The sequence below is a fragment of the Schistocerca piceifrons genome, chromosome 3, assembly GCF_021461385.2.
Source record: "Schistocerca piceifrons isolate TAMUIC-IGC-003096 chromosome 3, iqSchPice1.1, whole genome shotgun sequence".
In the NCBI taxonomy this organism is placed as follows: domain Eukaryota; kingdom Metazoa; phylum Arthropoda; class Insecta; order Orthoptera; family Acrididae; genus Schistocerca; species Schistocerca piceifrons.
Window position 1 is genome coordinate 369,466,590 of NC_060140.1, and position 19,290 is coordinate 369,485,879.

Consider the following 19,290-nt stretch of genomic DNA (forward strand, 5'->3'; position numbering starts at 1 on the left):
GTGGTATTGGGATCTTTAATAATATACTTGCTGTAATACCTGGTGTTTATTGTTTGATCCTGTATTGCAATCATGAATCCTTCAGTCTCACTGTATATATTGCCTTTTCTTAGCCATGTGTTGGATGCGTCTTGATCGATGTGTGGCTGTGTTAGATGATACGGGTGCTTGCCATGAAGTGTTTTCTTTTTCCAATTTACTTTCTTCGTATCTGTTGATGTTATGTGATCTAAAGGGTTGTAGAAGTGGTTATGAAATTGCAGTGGTGTAACCGATGTATTTATATGAGTGATTGCCTTGTGTATTTTGCTTGTTTCTGCTCGTTCTAGAAAGAATTTTCTTAAATTGTCTACCTGTCCATAATGTAGGTTTTTTATGTCGATAAATCCCCTTCCTCCTTCCTTTCTGCTTAATGTGAATCTTTCTGTTGCTGAATGTATGTGATGTATTCTATATTTGTGGCATTGTGATCGTGTAAGTGTATTGAGTGCTTCTAGGTCTGTGTTACTCCATTTCACTACTCCAAATGAGTAGGTCAATATTGGTATGGCATAAGTATTTATAGCTTTTGTCTTGTTTCTTGCTGTCAATTCTGTTTTCAGTATTTTTGTTAGTCTTTGTCTATATTTTTCTTTTAGTTCTTTTTTAATATTTGTATTATCTATTCCTATTTTTTGTTTGTATCCTAGATATTTATAGGCATCCGTTTTTTCCATCGCTTCTATGCAGTCGCTGTGGTTATCCAATATGTAATCTTCTTGTTTAGTGTGTTTTCCCTTGACTATGCTATTTTTCTTACATTTGTCTGTTCCAAAAGCCACATTTATATCATTGCTGAATCCTTCTGTTATCTTTAGTAATTGGTTGAGTTGTTGATTTGTTGCTGCCAGTAGTTTTAGATCATCCATGTATAGCAAATGTGTGATTTTGTGTGGGTATGTTCCAGTAATATTGTATCCATAATTTGTATTATCTAGCATGTTGGATAGTGGGTTCAGAGCAAGGCAGAACCAGAAAGGACTTAATGAGTCACCTTGGTATATTCCACGCTTAATCTGTATTGGCTGTGATGTGATATTATTTGAATTTGTTTGGATATTAAGTGTGGTTTTCCAATTTTTCATTACTATGTTTAGGAACTGTATCAATTTACGATCTACTTTGTATATTTCCAATATTTGTAGTAACCATGAGTGGGGTACACTATCAAAAGCTTTTTGGTAATCAATGTATGCGTAGTGTAGCGACCTTTGTTTAGTTTTAGCTTGATATGTCACCTCTGCATCTATTATCAGTTGCTCTTTACATCCTCGTGCTCCTTTGCAACAGCCTTTTTGTTCTTCATTTATAATTTTGTTCTGTGTTGTATGTGTCATTAATTTCTGTTTAATGACTGAAGTTAATATTTTGTATATTGTTGGTAGGCATGTTATGGGGCGATATTTAGCTGGGTTTGCTGTGTCTGCTTGATCTTTAGGTTTCAGGTATGTTATTCCGTGTGTAAGTGTATCAGGGAATGTGTATGGGTGTGCAATGTAACTGTTAAATAATTTAGTTAGATGTGAATGTGTTGAGGTGAACTTCTTTAACCAGAAATTTGCTATTTTATCATTTCCAGGGGCTTTCCAATTGTGAGTAGAATTAATTGCTTGGGTGACTTCATGTTGCAAAATTATCACTTCAGGCATTTGTGGTATCATCTTGTATGTGTCTGTTTCTGCTTGTATCCATCGTGCATGCCTGTTATGTTGTACCGGGTTTGACCATATGTTGCTCCAGAAGTGTTCCATGTCTGTTATGTTTGGTGGATTGTCTATTTTAATGTGTGTGTTATCTATTGTCTGGTAAAATTTCTTTTGGTTTGTGTTGAATGTTTGGTTTTGTTTCCTTCTATTTTCACTTTTTTTGTATCTTCTGAGTCGTTTGGCTAATGCTTGTAATCTCTGTTTCTTTTCGTCTAATTGCTCTGTCGCTTCTTGTTGTGAGATTTTACCGAACCTTTTTCGTTTTTTTTCCGAGATTTCATTTCTTATAAATTGTGTTAGCTGTCCGATGTCTTTTCTCAGTTTTTCTATTTTGATCTGTAGCCTGTGTTGCCATGCTGGTTTTGTGGGTTTCTTCTGTGTGTTGGTTGGTTCTGATCTCTGCCTAGTGTGTATATTTAGTGTAGTGAGTGCTCCTATATAAACCAGTAGTTGTAACTCTTCCATAGTTGTGTTTTCATTTATTTTGTTGTGTATGATTGTGTTGATAGTTTTTATTGTTGTTTCGACTTGTGGGTTATTTGGTGGTCTATGCAAGAATGGTCTAATGTCTGTATTTGTGTCTTTGTATTCTATATATGTTAGCTGAAATTTTTCTTCTATGTCTAACATCTGTGTCACTTCGTGTTCTATTTGTGCTTGTTCTGGTGGCTGTCTTAAGATTTCGTTTTCCTCTGATTGTTTAATTGGTGCGTGTTGTTCTTTGTTTGTTTGCTCTGGGATGTTTGAGTCCATTACTGTATTTTCTTCTTCTTCTGATTGCACATTATTTTGTTCCAGTATTTGTTGTACTTGTTGTTTGATGTTATCTAATTCTGACTGGGGTAGCCTGTTATTTTTTATTATTACACGGATCTGATCAGCTAGTCGTTGTTCTGTTAAAAATTTTAATTCTGGGTATCTGGTAATAAATGTTGTGTATACTTGTGATCTGTATCCAGTTGTGTTGGTTCCTAGGTTTGTTGCTTGGTAATAACAGAACATGAGGTGTTGATTAACTTCATCTGACCATCTCATCCTCTGTCTTTGTTTTCCTTCTAGGGTGGTTGCAGGAAGCATATCCTGCAAAACACCTCTATTTGGATTTAAATCATTTTCCAGTTGGCTAGCAGTGTCGTTACCATTGTGGGCGGGCATAGGGTTCAAGCGTCGTCCCCGACCATGACGGCGCTTGTCCGAGGCTTCTTTAGTTCTATCCTGAACCAACTAATCACACTAAAAGGGGGGTTAGCCCTATTAGTGGTTTGTTCTTTTCGTCGCCTTTTACGACTGGCAGAACATACCGGAGGCCTATTCTTTTCCCGGGCCTTATTATTATTATTATTATTATTATTATTATTTTTACATATGGTCACTTTGAGTAGACAACACATCCTCAGAATTATTGAGATGCTTGGGAGAATCAACCAAGGAAAATGGACAAGGTAAAAACTAGTTTCTGGAGCACTCATTTGTAGTTAACTTTTGTTCACTCATTGTTACTAATATATTATGTGCTTGAGTTTATTTCATGGTGAAAATAGTATTTAAAGTGGTGTCTCTTGGATATTTTGGTTCCAAGCAATTGTGAGAAGAGTGAATAAATATTGCAAGTAAAACTTTGTCTTCACAAATTAGCTGCACTGTCTCAAGGGCCGTGCCTGCGAAACAATTTTAGTACACATTAAGTAAAACAGACAATAACACACAAAGAATGGTTGGTTTCACAGGTAGCCCTGCCTTTCATGGCATAGTTGATTCTTGTGATTGGACTGGAGTAGGCAGTAGTGGGAGGATGTGTAGGACAGGTCTACTACAGGGGTATGAGCCATTAGGTAAGGGGCTGGGAGCAGGAGTTGTGTAGGGATGGACAAGTATATTGTGTAGGTTCGGTGGACGGCAGAATACCACTGTGGGAGGGGTAGGAAGGATGAAGAGAGGTAGTTAAAACATGGCAGAGAATGTAATTCAGTTGCTCCAGTCCTAGGTGGTACTGAGTTATAAGAAGAATACTCCTATGTGGCCGGACGGTGGAACTTGAGGTGGTAGGAGACTGGAAAGATAAGGCACAGGAGATTTGTTTTTGTACAAAGTTGGGAGGATAATTGAAGGCTTCAGTGAGACCCTCTGTATATTTCGAAAGGGACTGCTCGTCACTGCAGATGCGACAACCACAGGTGGCCATGCTGTATGGAAGGGACTTCTTGGTATGGAATGGGTGGCAGCTATCAAAGTGGAGGTATTGCTGGTGGTTATTTGGTTTGATATGGATGGATGTACTGATGTAGCCATCTTTGAGATGGTCAACATCTAGGAAGGTGGTTTGTTGGGTTGAGCAGGACAAGGTGAAGCAAATGGGGGAGAAGTTGTTGAAGTTCTGGAGCAGCACGGATAGGGTGTGGCCCCCAAGGGGCCCACAGTCCTTTTTGTGGGTATGTGTGTGGTGTGCATGTGGCCCCAAGCTAATGCAGTCTTCTTTCCTTTCCAGGCTGCATTACCATCCCTGTTCCTCTCCCTCCCTATCCTTGCTCCTTTGTCCCTGCCCCCTCTTTTCCCTCTTAGTGGACTTCTTTATGTCAACCTGGCTATCCTCCTGGCTTTGTTTTGGTCTGTGCTATTGTTTAGTTTGCTGTTTCTATCTCCTTTTCGACATTGTTGGTGCCCTTTGGGTTTAACCTCCGTTTCCAAAATTTTTCGCTCAGTGTGAGCCATTTGGGGATGAACTCCTTACCTAGCTTCCAAGGTGCAGGTTCCTCTCCCCCAGTACCCGCTGAAGTGCAGCCTTCCCCTCCTCCAGTCAATGAACCAACAGAGTCTGACCCCACCTATATGGATATTACCCCATCCTTATCGGTGACGGATGGCAAGTCAGCGACGTGACCGACTCCCGTCCATTCGCTTCCCCTTTGGACTCCGGTGGAACTGAATTGGGCCCTTTCGGGCTTCTGGTGGTGTTTGCACCTTGGTCCGCAAGGTCGTTGTTAGTAAGTGGGTTCCCGTCCGTACCACTCTGGAAGCCATTGCTGTCAGGGTCCATCTGGCCACTCCAATCACAATCTGTAATCTCTACTTCCCACCTGACAGGCTGCCCACGTCCCATGCCACCACCCTTCTTCAACAACTCCCTTCTGCCTTCCTGCCATTACCACACAACGCTCTTTGGTTTAGTCATACGACTACTGCCCTGGGCAGGACAGTTGAAGCTGTTCTGGCAGGGCTTGACCTCTGTTTACTAAACACAGGCGCTCCCACACACTTCAGTGTGGCGCACAGCACTTTCTCTACCCTTGACCTCTCCATCTGCAGTCCCGGCATTCTTCCCTCCATTCAATGGGGAGTCCACGGTGATTTATGTGATAGCAACCGTTACCCGATTGTTTTGACCTTCCTTCAGTGTCTCTCACTCCATCACCCTCCAGGTGGGCCATATATAAGGCTGATTGGGGTGCTTTCTCCTCTGCTCCCATGTCCTCTGTATTGCCACTTGACAGTGTTCATGAATCTACTCAGACTTTGACTGCCGCCATCCTTTTAGCAGCTGTTTCAGCAATCCCTTGTTCCTCAGGTGGCCCCTGCCGGAAGATGGTCCCCTGGTGGACTCCGGAAATTGCTGCAGCCATAAAAGACCGCCGCCATGCTCTTCAACACTTCAAGCAGCACCCTTCTACTGCTCTTCTTCTGGTCTTTAAAGGACTCCGCACCCAGGCCTGCTACCTAATCAGATTTCAGAAGCGGATTTTCTGGAAACGATATATAGCTGCCATAGGACCACACACCCCCTCTTCTCAAGTGTAAGCGAAACTGAGGCGAATTTTTGGTCACCGTACTCCCATCGGGGTTGCAGGAATTTCTGTGCGTGGTGTTGTCCTTACCAATCTGGACTTTGTAGCAGAAAATTTTGCTCATCACTTTGCTCAAGCTTCGGCATCGGCTCAGCATCTGCCCATGTTCCTTCTCCTGAAAGAGAGCTCAGAATGACTGCCTTTGTCTTTTGTTTCTCGCTGCTCCATTCAGCGAATGGGAATTTGCCAGTGCCCTCGCCTTTTGTCCTGACACGGCTACTGGACTGGATTGGATGCATAACCAAATGCTCCAACACGTAACGGTGGCTGGCCCCCATCGTATACTGACCCTCTTCAACCATCTGTGGAGTGAGGGAGTCTTTCCTACCCAGTGGCAGGAAAGCATTGTTGTTCTGGTGTTGAAGCCAGGGAAGCCGCTCTTCAGTTGGATAGCTACCGTCCAATTAGCCTTACTAACACCCTCTGCAAGCTCCTTGAACGGATGATGAGTCAGCGGCTGTTTTGGATCCTTGAATCCCGCTACCTTTTGTCATCGACTCAAAGTGGCTTTCGCTGTGGCTGCTCTACAGTGGATAACTTTGTCCACCTGGAGTCCGCTATCCAGTCGGCTTTTGCCCATCAGCAACACCTTCTTAAAGTCTTCTTTGATCTGCATAAAGCCTATGACACCACCTGGCGCCACCACATCCTCACCACCCTTCACACATGGGGCCTTCGTGGCGCTCTGCCCGTTTTTATCTGTAACTTCCTTTCTTGTCGCTCTTTTTGGGTCCAAGTTGACTCTTCCTACAGCACTCTCCATCAGTAAGAAAATGGGGTTCCACAGGGTTCTGTGCTGACCGTCCCTCTCTCTCATAGCCATTAATGGTCTGGTGACAGCTGTTGGGCCGACAGTGTCCTCTTCTTTGTATGCTGACGATTTTTGTATCTACCTCGCTTCCTCCGTAATGGGTGCTGCAGGACACCGTCTACAGGGGGCAATCTGCCGGGTGCACTCGTGGGTGCTCTCCCATGGCTTTCAGTTTTCGACAGCCAAGACATGTGTCATGCATTTCTACCATCACTGTACAGTCCATCCCCATCTGGAACTGTTCCTCGATGGCCAGCCCCTCGAGGTAGTGGACACCCATGGGTGTCTTCAATGCCCGGTTGATATGGCTCAGTCATCTTCGCCAGCTGAGGAGGATGTGCTGGTCCCATCTCAATGTTCTTATGTGTCTGTGCAGTACCACCTGCGGTGCAGACCACTCTGTTCTCATGTGATTGTATCAAGTGTTGGTCCAGTCTCGTTTAGACTATGAAGTCCTGTCTATGGTTCTGCATCGCCTTCGACACTGCAGATACTAGACCCCATCCACCACTGTGGGGTCTGACTTGCGACTGGTGCCTTCCGGACTAGCCCTGTACTTAGCCTTCTTGCAGAGGCGGGGATTCCACCACTGCAAGTTATGTGCCAACAACAGCTGATATCTTATGCGCTCTGCATTCATTGCACCCCAAAGCACCCTAATTGTGGTCTCCTTTATCAAGACACGGAGATCACCCTGCCACGACAACGGCCACAATGTGGGCTTACAAATGCTCTCCGCATTCAGTGACTCTTTTCTGAGGTCCAGCAATTCCCTTTACCGCCTCTCTTCTCCGCTCATGCACGTACCCCTCCTTGGTGCATCTCTCGGCCACTGCTCTGTCTTGATCTCTCAATCGATTCAAAGGATTCTGTCCCTCCGATGGCTCTTTGCCACCAATTCTACTGTCTCCTCAGTTCATTCCAGAGTTCAGAAGTGATTTATATTGATGGCTCCATGGTTGCTGGCCGCACTGGTTTTGCTTATACGTATGTGCGACATGTGGAACTTGCCAGATGGCTGTAGTGTTACTGCAGAATTGGTAGCCATCTTGCACGCACTGGACCTTACCTGCTCCTGCTCAGGACTATCCTTCACTATCTGTAGTGACTCATTGAGCGGTTTGCATGCTGTCGGTCAGTGCTTCCCTCGCCACCCATTGGTCATCACTATCCAGGACACCCTTTCTCTCCTTGCTCAATGTGGATGCTCGGTGGTTTTCATTTGGACCCCAGGCCATGTTGGGATTCCTGGCAATGAACTTGCTGATTAACTGGCTAAATTAGCTACTACTAGACCATCTCATGCTATTGGCATTCCGGAAATAGACCTTCGCTTGGCATTACGTCATCAGGTTTTGGGCCTTGGGGATGCAGAATGGCACACTCTTTCATCGCCACTCAGGGCGATTAAGGATTCCACAATTCCGTGATGGTCCTCCTTACAGGCCTCTTGTAATTCCTCTGTCATCCTATGCCGGATCCACATCGGCCATACTTGGTTGACTCATGTTTATCTCCTCCATCATGAGGACCTCTCTCTCTGTCGTTGTGGATTGATGTTGACTGTGGCTCACATCTTATTGGACTGCCCCAACTTAGCCACACTGCGATGGACTTTTAGCTTTGCAGACTCGCTATCCCTTGTGTTGGCTGACAATGCCTCAAAGGCGTATCTCGTTTTAAATTTTATTCATGATGGGGGTTGTTATTGCTTTATTTAAGGGAGGGACTTTCCACCTTATCGGTGAGTGGAGGGGATGGCAGGCCCTCTTGCTCCCCCCTTCGCTCCGACTGGGTTGGCTTCAACTGTGCTTGGTGGTTTACCTCGGCCCTCTGCCTTCCCACTCCATTCCTTATTTGGTCTGTTATGTCTTGAGCATCTCTCTTGTCTCCTGTGCTTCTTCCTTCACCACCCCTGTCATTAGTCACTTTCTTTCCCTCTCCTCTTCTACCACCCTTTTCCTTCCTTCCCTGTCAATAGTTGATCATATTATGGACATTGTAGTTCCCTCTTCTAAAGTAGGATTTTATCGGTTTTAGTTAATCTAAGGTCGGAGGGACTGATGACCATGCAGTTTGGTCCCTTCTCCACCAAACCAACCAACCTCTAGATGGCCCATGAGTAGGTTGGCATAGGATGGTGTCATGCAGATGCCCATAGCCGTACTCCAGATTTGTTTGTAGGTAATGCCTTCAAAGGAGAAGTAAATGTGGGTGAGGATATAGTTGGTCATGCCAACTAGGAAGGAGGATGTTGGTTAGGAGTCCGTCGGGCATTGGGAAAGGTAGTGTTCATTTGTGGTATGGCCATGGGCATTCGAAGGCTTTACTTTTCAGCAAGCCCTTGTACATTCTTTCAGTCATCTGCAGAGCTAATTGGCGTATAAACTTGTGACATTGTGGTGAGTATTGGTTTTGTGCCTTTCCATCTCCCTTTGACATCTGTTTTATTGTATCCTTTCAATATTATGTTTTACAATTATTCTCCCCTACAATATACAAGAACTCATGAAATGCAGTTTATATGCAACAGTGCAAGCAAGTGTTAACTTAAATTTGTGAAACATGTTATGCAAAGTGTGTTTGCACATGTGCTTACGTGCTGGGTCAAAACTCATGCACTTAGCTGAAGTAATATTGTAGACGTGGGAACCTTTGAAGTGTTAAAATATAAGTGCAATACATTATTTACAATAAGTGTGCATGGTGAAGTTCTGCAATAATATGATTAGTGACAGAAGAGTCTTCTTTTTCTTCACCTCCTCCTGTTCCTCCCACCTTATTTCTGTATTTTTTTTTTTAAGAAGAAGAAGAAGAAGAAGAAGAAGAAGAAGAAGAAGAGTAGAATAGAGTAGAGTAGAAAACCCTTGTCTGGATATAGATATTCTTATGAGGGAAGTTCAGTATCACATAAGCTAAGTAATATGACCAATGTTGAAAAGACACATCTGAAAAAAAATAAAGTAGTGGAACACGATCCAGGAACCCACCACTTATGGAGCTGGAATACTGACCACTTGATTGACACAAGTTTATGATTTCTGCACACCACACAGGTACTCATCAGTGCATAAAACTTCTCCTATGATTTTCTCGAAATTGACAAAGTAGTACACCTTACTACTTGGATATTATGTTGTCCTAATAGACTACTAATAGTGTACAAGTTTGAAGAAAATTTGTGACTAGAATGTTGTGGCCTCCCTTGTCAGTAAAGTTGTAATACAGACTAAACTGACACACAACTTTATAACATGGGCAGCCAGTGACATTGAAAGTCATCGTAAATTTAACTTGAATAAAACTGAAAAACTGTAAATTTTATCTGCATGACCAGTTTCACTGCATTGAACCAGCATCTTTAGGTGATAAGTAGTATCAAATAGATTAAAACATGGAGATGCCCCAAATGTTTGTAATCACAGAATCAAACCCCATGAAAAGGGGGAAATAGTCAATAAATAACAGCAGGCAGAGGAATGGGGTGAATAGTGCAGGGGATGAGGCACACTAACAAACTGAGAATATAATATCAGGTTGAAGGGGGACCCGTTTATAATGGCAAAACCTGCAGTTGATTGTCAGGAGAGTACAGCACTGGAGGTGGTCAGTGTCTCCGTGCACTAATCTATGTGACGCTACTTATAATCTGAAGATGCTGCTTTAACGCAGTGAAACTGATCATGTAAATAAATCATCAGTTAAGAGCTGTTTGTGGTTTTATTCAAATTAAATTTGCCAAATGAAACTGAATTTCTGCCCAAACATTATGAACAGGTGTCAAATATCAGTAACAATTAGTGAAGCCTGATAGGTGTTTAGTGTCAAGAAGTTCAGTGGGAGTAATTCAGTGTTATATATAACAACCACTCATGTGTGAAATTGGAGGATTTAAATGACTTTCGTCGCTTACGAAACAAAAGAAACACAAGTATTGCATTGGTCTCATCTTCTTCATTCTTATTTAATTAATTCTCTTATGTTTGTGTTTGCAAATTCTTCAATTAACACTCCACTGGTGTTGGCCCACCCTTAGCCTTGATGACATCTTCCACTCTCACAGGCATATGTTCAGTCAGGTGCTGATAGGTTTCTTGGGGAATGGCAGCCCATTCTTCATGGAGTGCTCCACTGAGGAGAGGTATCGGTGTTGGTCAGTGAGGCCTGGCACGAAGTTGGCGTTCCAAAACATCTGAAACGTGTTCTGTAGGTTTCAGGTCAGGACTCTGTGCAGGCCAGTCCATTACATGGATGTTATTGTCATGTAACCACTCTGCCACAGGCCGTGAATTATGAACAGGTGCTCATCCTGTTGAAAGATGCAGTCACCATCCCCGAATTGCTCTTCAACAGTGGGAAGCAAGAAGGTGCTTAAAACATCAGTGGAGGCATGTGCTGTGATAGTGCCACACAAAACAACAAGTGGTGCAAGCCCCCTTCGTGATAAACACGACCACACCGTAACACCACCGCCTCCGAATTTTACTTATGGTGCTACACCTGCTGGCAGATGACATTCACTGGGCATTTGCAATACCCACAACCTACCATCAGATGGTCACATTGTGTACCATGATTCATCTCTCCACACAATGCTTTTCCACTGTTCAATTGTCCAATGTTTACACTCCTTACTCCAAGCGAGGTGTCATTTGGCATTTACCGGCATGATGCATGGCGTATGAGCTGCATCCAAGTTTTCTCACCTCCCGCCTAACTGTAATAGTACTTGCTGTGGATCCTGATGATGTAGTTTGGAATTCCTGTATGAAGGTCTGGATAGATGTCTGTCTGTTACACATTATGACCCTCTTCAACTGTCAGCAGTATCTGTCAGTCAACAGACGAGGTTGTCCTCTAAGCTTTTTTGCTGTACGTGTCCCTTCATTTCTCTATCACATTGGAAACAGTGGACATAGAGATGTTTAGGAGTGTGGAAATCTCGCACTCAGACGCATGACACAAGTGACACCCAATCACCTGACCACGTCTGAAGTCAGTGAGTTCCGCCGAATGCCCCATTCTGCTGTCTCATGATGTCTTAATGACTACAGAGGTCGCTGATATGGAGTACCTGGCAGTAGGTGGCAGCACAATGCACCTAATATGAAAAACATATGTTTTTGGGGGTGTCCGGATACTTTTGATCATGTAGTGCATGTCTTAGATTTGGTGACACTGGAAGTATTGTGTGTCAGACACACGAAATGGTAAAGCTTTTTATTGTGGTTAAGAACTCAACCAATAATACATAAGTGATGTAAAGGTTAGAGTGTTGGTAGAATATTTTTGCAGTTATGCAACAATTTCTACTTTATCCAGGGACTCGGTCATATGCAGGCAGAGTTCTACATTATTTCAAATAATATTTTATTTGATGTTACTCTGACTTTATCAGTTTTTCTGAAAATTTTGTGTGTGTCATGTGAAATTTCAGATACTTGTCAAGAAAACTTATGGTATAGAAATTACTGTCACTTATGCCATATTTCACTTCATCTTTCTGCATTTGTTGGCCCAGAGCTAAATCATAAATTTGCTTGTTTTTATAAGCAGACTTTAATGAATCAGTTTCCTGTTATCTCGTGTAATGTGCATAAATATATTGTATGTCTTCCAACCATTATAGTTACTGTATGAAGCAATGTGTTCAGTATTACTTTAAGGAGTTTTGATTGAAACCAGTGTCAGTAAAATTTATCAATTTTTCAGTTTAAATTCCTCAAAAGTTACAAAACCATGCAATACACAATGCTGATTTTTCACTTCCCTATTTTTTTATGTTCATTAAGAGAGAGATGTGGTACTAGAGTGGTTGGGTTTTGTAATTAAAATTAAAATATACATCTGAAATCCTCACTTATCTGTCAGGTTGTTTGTTTTGCTGTCCAGGTTACCGTATTCGGATAGGTTCTAACACTGATGCACCAAATACTGGACGTTTACATGTGGACTACGCCCAAGCACGAGACGATTTGTATGAGTGGGAATGTCGCCAGAGAGCACTACAAAGAGAACAGAGGCATCGTGAAAGAATGGAGCAGGAACGTATGCGGCCACCATCACCACCACCTGTTGTGCATTATACTGACCATGAAGCTATAGCAGTTTCAGAAAAGATAAAAGGTGAAAATACTATTTGTATTCCATACATTTTTCCAAGTGCAAAATATTCATTTATACTTTGGTTTACAGTCTCTAATGTAGCATGACAAAATCAAATGGCAGCCCAAATTACGTAAGAATTATGACTAGTGAGGTGGGGAGCTAGCAGCATAGACAGTGTAACCAGTGTAAAACAGCTGTGTTTACCGTCTTATTTTGCTCTTTTTCATCTCTCATCAATTTTACACTAGTGTCATACCTATTCAGCTCATTCTGCTAATAGCCATTTACATTGATTCTCTACGTTGTTGTCAGTCTGCACTACCACATATAATGTGCTTATTGCTTATGAAAGCACTATTATGAAGTAGATTTGTTGATAACAGTAAGTTCCTTTTTCTGTAGAACATTAGCTAGAGGTATGTGACTTACGAATTATGAATATGTGATTCAGAACTATATTGATAATGAAGACTACTGTTGCCTTTAACCACTTTGGTATCTTTGTCTAGGAATGTATTATGTGTATCTTATGTACAGTGTGAGGCAATCAAATGGAAAGATTTGAACACTGTGTGGCTATGAGGCACTTCAAGAGTGCGGGACTTGATATGGGGCATGTAGATAGATGGAAGTTTTAATGGCCATGGACCTTTGCTCAAGTGTGCAACATGTGGGTTCTGTAAAGGCATTGTACAAGAACTTGGATTGTTTTCAATAAAATGAAAAACCAGTCCAAGTTGCAGATATTTTATTTTACATTCGATGACTAGTTTCGGGCTGAGACCCATTTTTAAATCAACATAACAAAGTCAGAAATCGCATTTCCAAAGATGTCAAAAAATGTGTAATGTACGTTTACAGTGCATACTGTTAACAGTTGTTATCTATATGCACTGTAAATGCATAAATGCAATGTAAAATGTGCTCTACGCATATTTTGACATCTTCGGAAATGCCATTTCCGACTTTTGCTATGTTGATTTGAAAATGGGTCTTGGCCCAAAACTAATCATTGAATGAATAATAAAATATTTGCAACTTGGACTGGTTTTTTGTTCTATTGATTAACAGAAATTGCTGACTTTTGGGTGAGAAATATTGAAGCCACTTGTACAAAGAAAATAGGTGATAATGTAAAAACAAGTCTGACCTGTGAGAATATTGATTGTTTGCATGTAGCTTTATAAAGAAGTCTGTGAAAATTATCTAGATGCCCCAGCACAGAACTTGATCTCTGCAATTGATTGGTGAGAAGGATTTTAAGGAATTATTTGCAGTATCATACGTACAAAACCTCCAACCTCAATATTGCAATAACCTCTTTTGGTTTTGCCATGCAATGTTAAATATTATCAGAGAAAATACAGCAAATGTTCACATCTTATGGATGAGTGATGAAGCCTACTTTCATCTTAGTGGTTTTGTCAACAAGCAGAACTTCAGATACTAATCTCATGAAAACCAAAATCATCTCCATGAAGTCCCCCTCCTTTCAGAAAAGGTAACAGTTTGGTGTGCAATTTCATCTCACGTGATAATCAAACCTTACTTTTGTATAGATGAACATGGTGACATGGTGATAGTAAACTCTAAATGGTATGTTGTCGTGTTCATAACATTTTCTCTGTCTGGACTTGATGCCTAAGACCCAGATGAAGAAATGCTCCTCAAGCGTGATGGTGCAACAGGCCATATTGCTGCAGTGTCCATGGATTTGCTTGGACTCACATTTCCTGGTTGTCTCATTAGCAGAAATGACAAAATTTTATGGACTCCCTGTTCATATTTATTAGGCCCATACTATTCTGTTTGGCATTGCCTCAAGACCAAAGTTTTCCAGGAAATCCATCCAAGAAATGGAGATGATTTAAGGGAATTAATGTGCTGAAAATTAAACGACGTTCTGTTGGAAGTCTATGCAACTTTGTGGGTCGATTCATCCTCGAACTCTGATGGTGTGTACAAAACCAAGGAGGCCATGTGTGTGATATCATATCCAAAAAATAATAACTTTCAAAGTAAACTATTTATTTCTACTTGTACACTAGATTAAAGCCAAAACAATTCAGATTTGTTTAAATCTCCAGTTAGTGCAACGTTTTTTTAATCTTCCCATTTGATTGCCTTGCTCTGTACTTTACTGATGATAGTGTTGAAGTATGGCCTATATCCTAGTGAATCATTTATGTTTACCTGCCAATAATGCCCCACTTCATAAATATAGTAACATTTTTTTATGTTAATACACCTGTAGTGGATATACTGTTCGGAGTCAAAGTAAATAAAGTAAAAACTGGAAAACATCACTGCCAGTTTGTATTCTAGTGACATCCTGCATTTAATATTTGTGGAATGATAACTTCACAAATTTTACACTTGTTATGTCTGTCCCTCTGTTGTATTTGAAGGTTTTCAGTGTCAACTGTAGATGTCTGTTGATATCTCTCCTGTTGTTGTGGTGGTCTATAAGTGATAGTCAAAACTGTTTGACTGATGGAAACTGTAGTGTAGAGCAAAGCAATTGATGCTTGGGGAAGTGTTCTATCTGTTAAAAAAAATGCCTGATCATCTTTCTTCCAATGTAACAGCTTTTTCGAAGTTTTTATACAGATGTTTTGAGTAATATTATTTGTCAGTTTCAATCAACTTATCAGCTGAGAGGTAGGTCTGAATTGAACAGTACTTTATTGGGATTTCACCTGTTGAAGATGGTATGTTCATTCTTTTATGACCTGTAAACCAGACCATGTACCCAATTTTGGGATAACCTGTGGTTTAATATAAAATCCAAATAGTTATGCAAGTTGCCATTTTTCACATACACAGAACATTGCTGGAGATAAAGGTTCATGCAAGTACCGGAGAGAAAGCAGGGGACAAACTGGGAACTGCTCCTAAATTATCGAATTTACAATTTGATAGTACTCAGTGAGCCACCAACCCAAACTGTGAGCTTCAGTAGTGACATTATTTTGTTCATCATGGATGTCGACATGTTAAAACCCTTCAACTATTGGAAGTTGCGTACTTTTTTAAGAAAGTAATATTCAGTGTGCTGTAGTTTGTAACTGTTATCACCATTTTGAAGTGTCTTGATAACTTAATAAATAGTATGTCACTTTCTGATAAGTTAATAAATAGTATGTCACTTTCTGATAAGTTAATAAATAGTATGTCACTTTCAGTATTTGAAATTGCAGTACTCGAAAACATTAATAATTTGACTGTGAATTTTTGTCAGCATAATTCACTGGGAAAAGTATGTGCACTGTTATGGATTCGTTCAGCAAACACATTGTCATGTCATGTCATGCTATAAATCTGCAAACTTAACATTTTGTGAAAACATACACCATCTCCACCACCACCCTGACCCTGGGTGTGTCTGTCTGAGGGCAGGTGGGATACTGTCTCCCCCCCCCCCCCCCCCCCTTCCAGCTCTCAGGGAAAGGAAAAATATTGTGTTGTCAGCAGTTTTCCTTTAAAATTAATAATAACTTAAAAGTTGGTATTATACAGGTATTTAACGGGGTCAGAACTGGAACTTCTTTATGGCTACTTACAAGTCACTTGTCATCTTCCAAAATACTAAAAAATAGTCATACACCTCCTCCTCCTCCCCCCCTCTACCCCTCTCCCATCCTCTCCCTTCCACCCTCCAACACCCCCACCCCACCTCCACCCCCTCCCCAACCCCTATGACAAACTATAGTATGCGCACCTTTGGTCACCACGAGCTGTTTGATATCCACTGATGGATAAAGGCTTTCTTCTTAACTTTTCCATCGATTATGGTCTTCAGCAGTGTGCTTCCAAGTTGCTCCCTTATGTTTTCTAGGGTTTTCCACTCATCATCTAGTAGGTTGTTGTATTGGGTCTTTTCGTATCCCTTTTACTTAAGCAAACAACTTCTTTGTTATATTTTCCAGCATATTCCTTGCCACATGCTCCTTCCACCTGAATTTAATATTCTTACAATCAGATTTCCTTAGAATTTTTCCAATGTGGTTGTTCTTAAGGCCCTATAGAGCATACTCCTGAATAGTTTATTTCTAAAGCAATTTTCAGTGATTGATTGACAATCATGTAATTGAACAGTAATGGACCTTTCCATTTATTTATTCATAATATGTCACATTTGTTTATTTTGAAGGTTGTCCGTTGGTTCCAGCACCAAGTGTTGATTGTATATTCATGTTCCTAGATTTTTCTACAATTATACAGCATGTGGTTCACAATACCCAACACTATTATCCATAAAGAGCTTCAAGGAGCTTCCAAAATTATCCACCAGATCATTTTTTGTACTGCAATCAATGTTGGCCTTATAACACTCCTTTGGAGCATGCCCAAAGTTATTTTCATATCTTCATCTCCATATTAATAGTTAATAGTGATGTTCTCCTAAATCCTGTCATAAAATTAGGTAAGTATTCCATAAGCTCATATTTTGTTCTGTAAACATCATGGGGAAAGGTATCTAATACCTTCCAAAGATAAAATCATGACACCAGCCTGAGTGCTGCTACATATTGCCATCTGGACATTGTGGATGAACAAACTGAGCTAAATTGCACATGCTCATAGTTTTTTGATTCTGACACAGGCGGTTTTTGCTCTCCAAAAGGATCATAAAATGTGAGCATAAGAAATGCCACTGTTATTTAGTGATAGTGTCTTTGATTATTAGTCAAAACATCCTGGCTCTCTTGTTTTTTCCCAAACAGTGATAAAATTTTGGATAAAAATAACCAGCAATGCCAGCTGAAGACTTCTGGTATAAAGTCGCTCTCACTCTGCCATCAGTCTTGCCATAGAGGGCAGATGAGCAGATACAGGTTCAGGACACACTCTTTCCTTTGGGGTGAGAAATTACCTCTAAAGACAAAAGAATTGGCAACAATCAATGGATGAAAATACGGAAGGTAAGGGAAGAGGGACATGAGAAAAGAATTGAAGAACTAATGTAAGAATAATGTTCTACTAGTCAGAGTTTGTAATGTTAGAAGTCTGAATGTGGTAGGAAAACTGGAAATATGGAAAGGGAAATGCAAAGGCTCAATCTAGATACAGTAGGAATCAGTGAACTGAAATAAAAGTCAGATAAGGAATTCTGGTCAGATGAAAACAAATGGTATAATGACAGTACATTTTGTTGCCAATCAGAAGATAAGACAAAGATTGAGTTACTGTGAACAGTTCAGTGATAGGAACGTTCTTATCAGAATCAACAGCAAACCACTAACAGCAATAATAGTTCAGGTACACATACTAATCTCATAAACAAAAGTTGGAGGGAAAGGGAGACGAGTTTATAAGAGCTCTGGATGGGTTACTCAGTATGTATAGGGGGATGAAATTCTAATAAAAGTGGGGTAGGAATGCTATAGAAGGGAAGAAATGGTAGAAAGAGTTATGGGAGAATACACGCTTTGTAGTAGGAATGAATGAGGGGGAGACAGACTTCTTGAGTTTTGCAATAAATTCCAACTAATAACAGGAAATACACAGCTCAAAAATCACAAGAGGAGGAGGTATGTATGTTTGGAAAAGGCGTGGAGACACAGGGAGATATCTGTTGGCCTACATCATGGTAAGATAGAGAATCTAAAATCATATATTGGAATTTAAGTTATGCCTCAGTGCAGCTATAGACTCAGATCACAATTTGGTAATAATCAAGAATAGGCTAAAGTTTGAGAGAACCATCAGGAAGAATCAGCTTGTTAGGAAGTAGAATACTGAAGTACTGAGGAATGATTATGTGCATTTGAAGTTCTTTGAGGCTGTAGATCGGCAATAATGAATAGTGCACTTGAGGAGGAATGAATCACAGAAGTTGTCAGACAGATATAGGTGCAAGGAAGGTAACTGTGAAGAAAACCAGGTGAAAGAAGGAAATACAAAAATGTTCATAAAAGGAAAGGAATACAGCAATAAAAGTTACTCTGGAATGAAATCAATAGGTAGTACAGGGAAGCTGTAGAACAAATGTGAATAAATCCATTTCAGTCATTGATAAGGCAAGTGCAGCACTTAGAATACTTAAAAGAACTTTGGTAAAATTAAAATCAAAGGTGTCAACATTCAGAATGTGAAAGGAATTCTGTTGTTAAAAGTGTGTGTGTGTGTGTGTGTGTGAGAGAGAGAGAGAGAGAGAGAGAGAGAGAGAGAGAGAGAGAGAGAGAGAGAGAGAGAGGGGGGGGGGGGGGAGATAGATGACAAGAGGGCATTCAGTGCCTCTACGAGGGGGAGAAACTGTTTGCTGATTTGATGTAAGAAGGAATGGATGTTGATTTGGAAGACAGGAGATCCAATATTAAAGTCAAAGAGTGTCGCCAACTTCAGAATGCTTGTAATCAAACCAGACAGAACTGAAACATTAAATAAATTTGGAATTCCAAAAATCCTAAGGACAAGTAGCAGTTATGCCCTCAGACTTTCGGAAGAATGTTTCTACGAAATCCCAAAGACAGCACTATTGTCCAATTAGCTTAACAGCTCATGTTGACAAGAAGAATATACAGAGCAGTGGCAAGGAATAGTGAGGAACTTTCGGGCAAAGATCAGTTTGGCCTTTTGGGAAGTAAAACCATCAGAGAGGTAGTTCTGACAGTGCTCTTGACATTGGAGGCAAGACATAAGAAAAATCAACTGTTTCGTGGGACTTGTTGACATAGTAAAAGCATTCAGCAATGTAAAATGATGCAAGGTATTTGAAATTCTCATAAAAATGATATAAGTTTCAGGGGAAGATGGATAAATGATATATATTATATAAGCAAGT

General features: G+C 40.8%; 1 protein-coding gene across 1 annotated transcript in view; it reads left to right on the forward strand.

The window, feature by feature from the left end:
* Positions 1-19,290, forward strand: part of LOC124788093 (ecto-NOX disulfide-thiol exchanger 2) — a 217,078-nt gene that overhangs the window by 72,510 nt on the left and 125,278 nt on the right. The window contains exon 6 of the mRNA XM_047255195.1: positions 12,288-12,521. Coding sequence (XP_047111151.1) covers positions 12,288-12,521 — 234 coding nt within the window. The remainder of the gene's footprint in view (positions 1-12,287; positions 12,522-19,290) is intronic.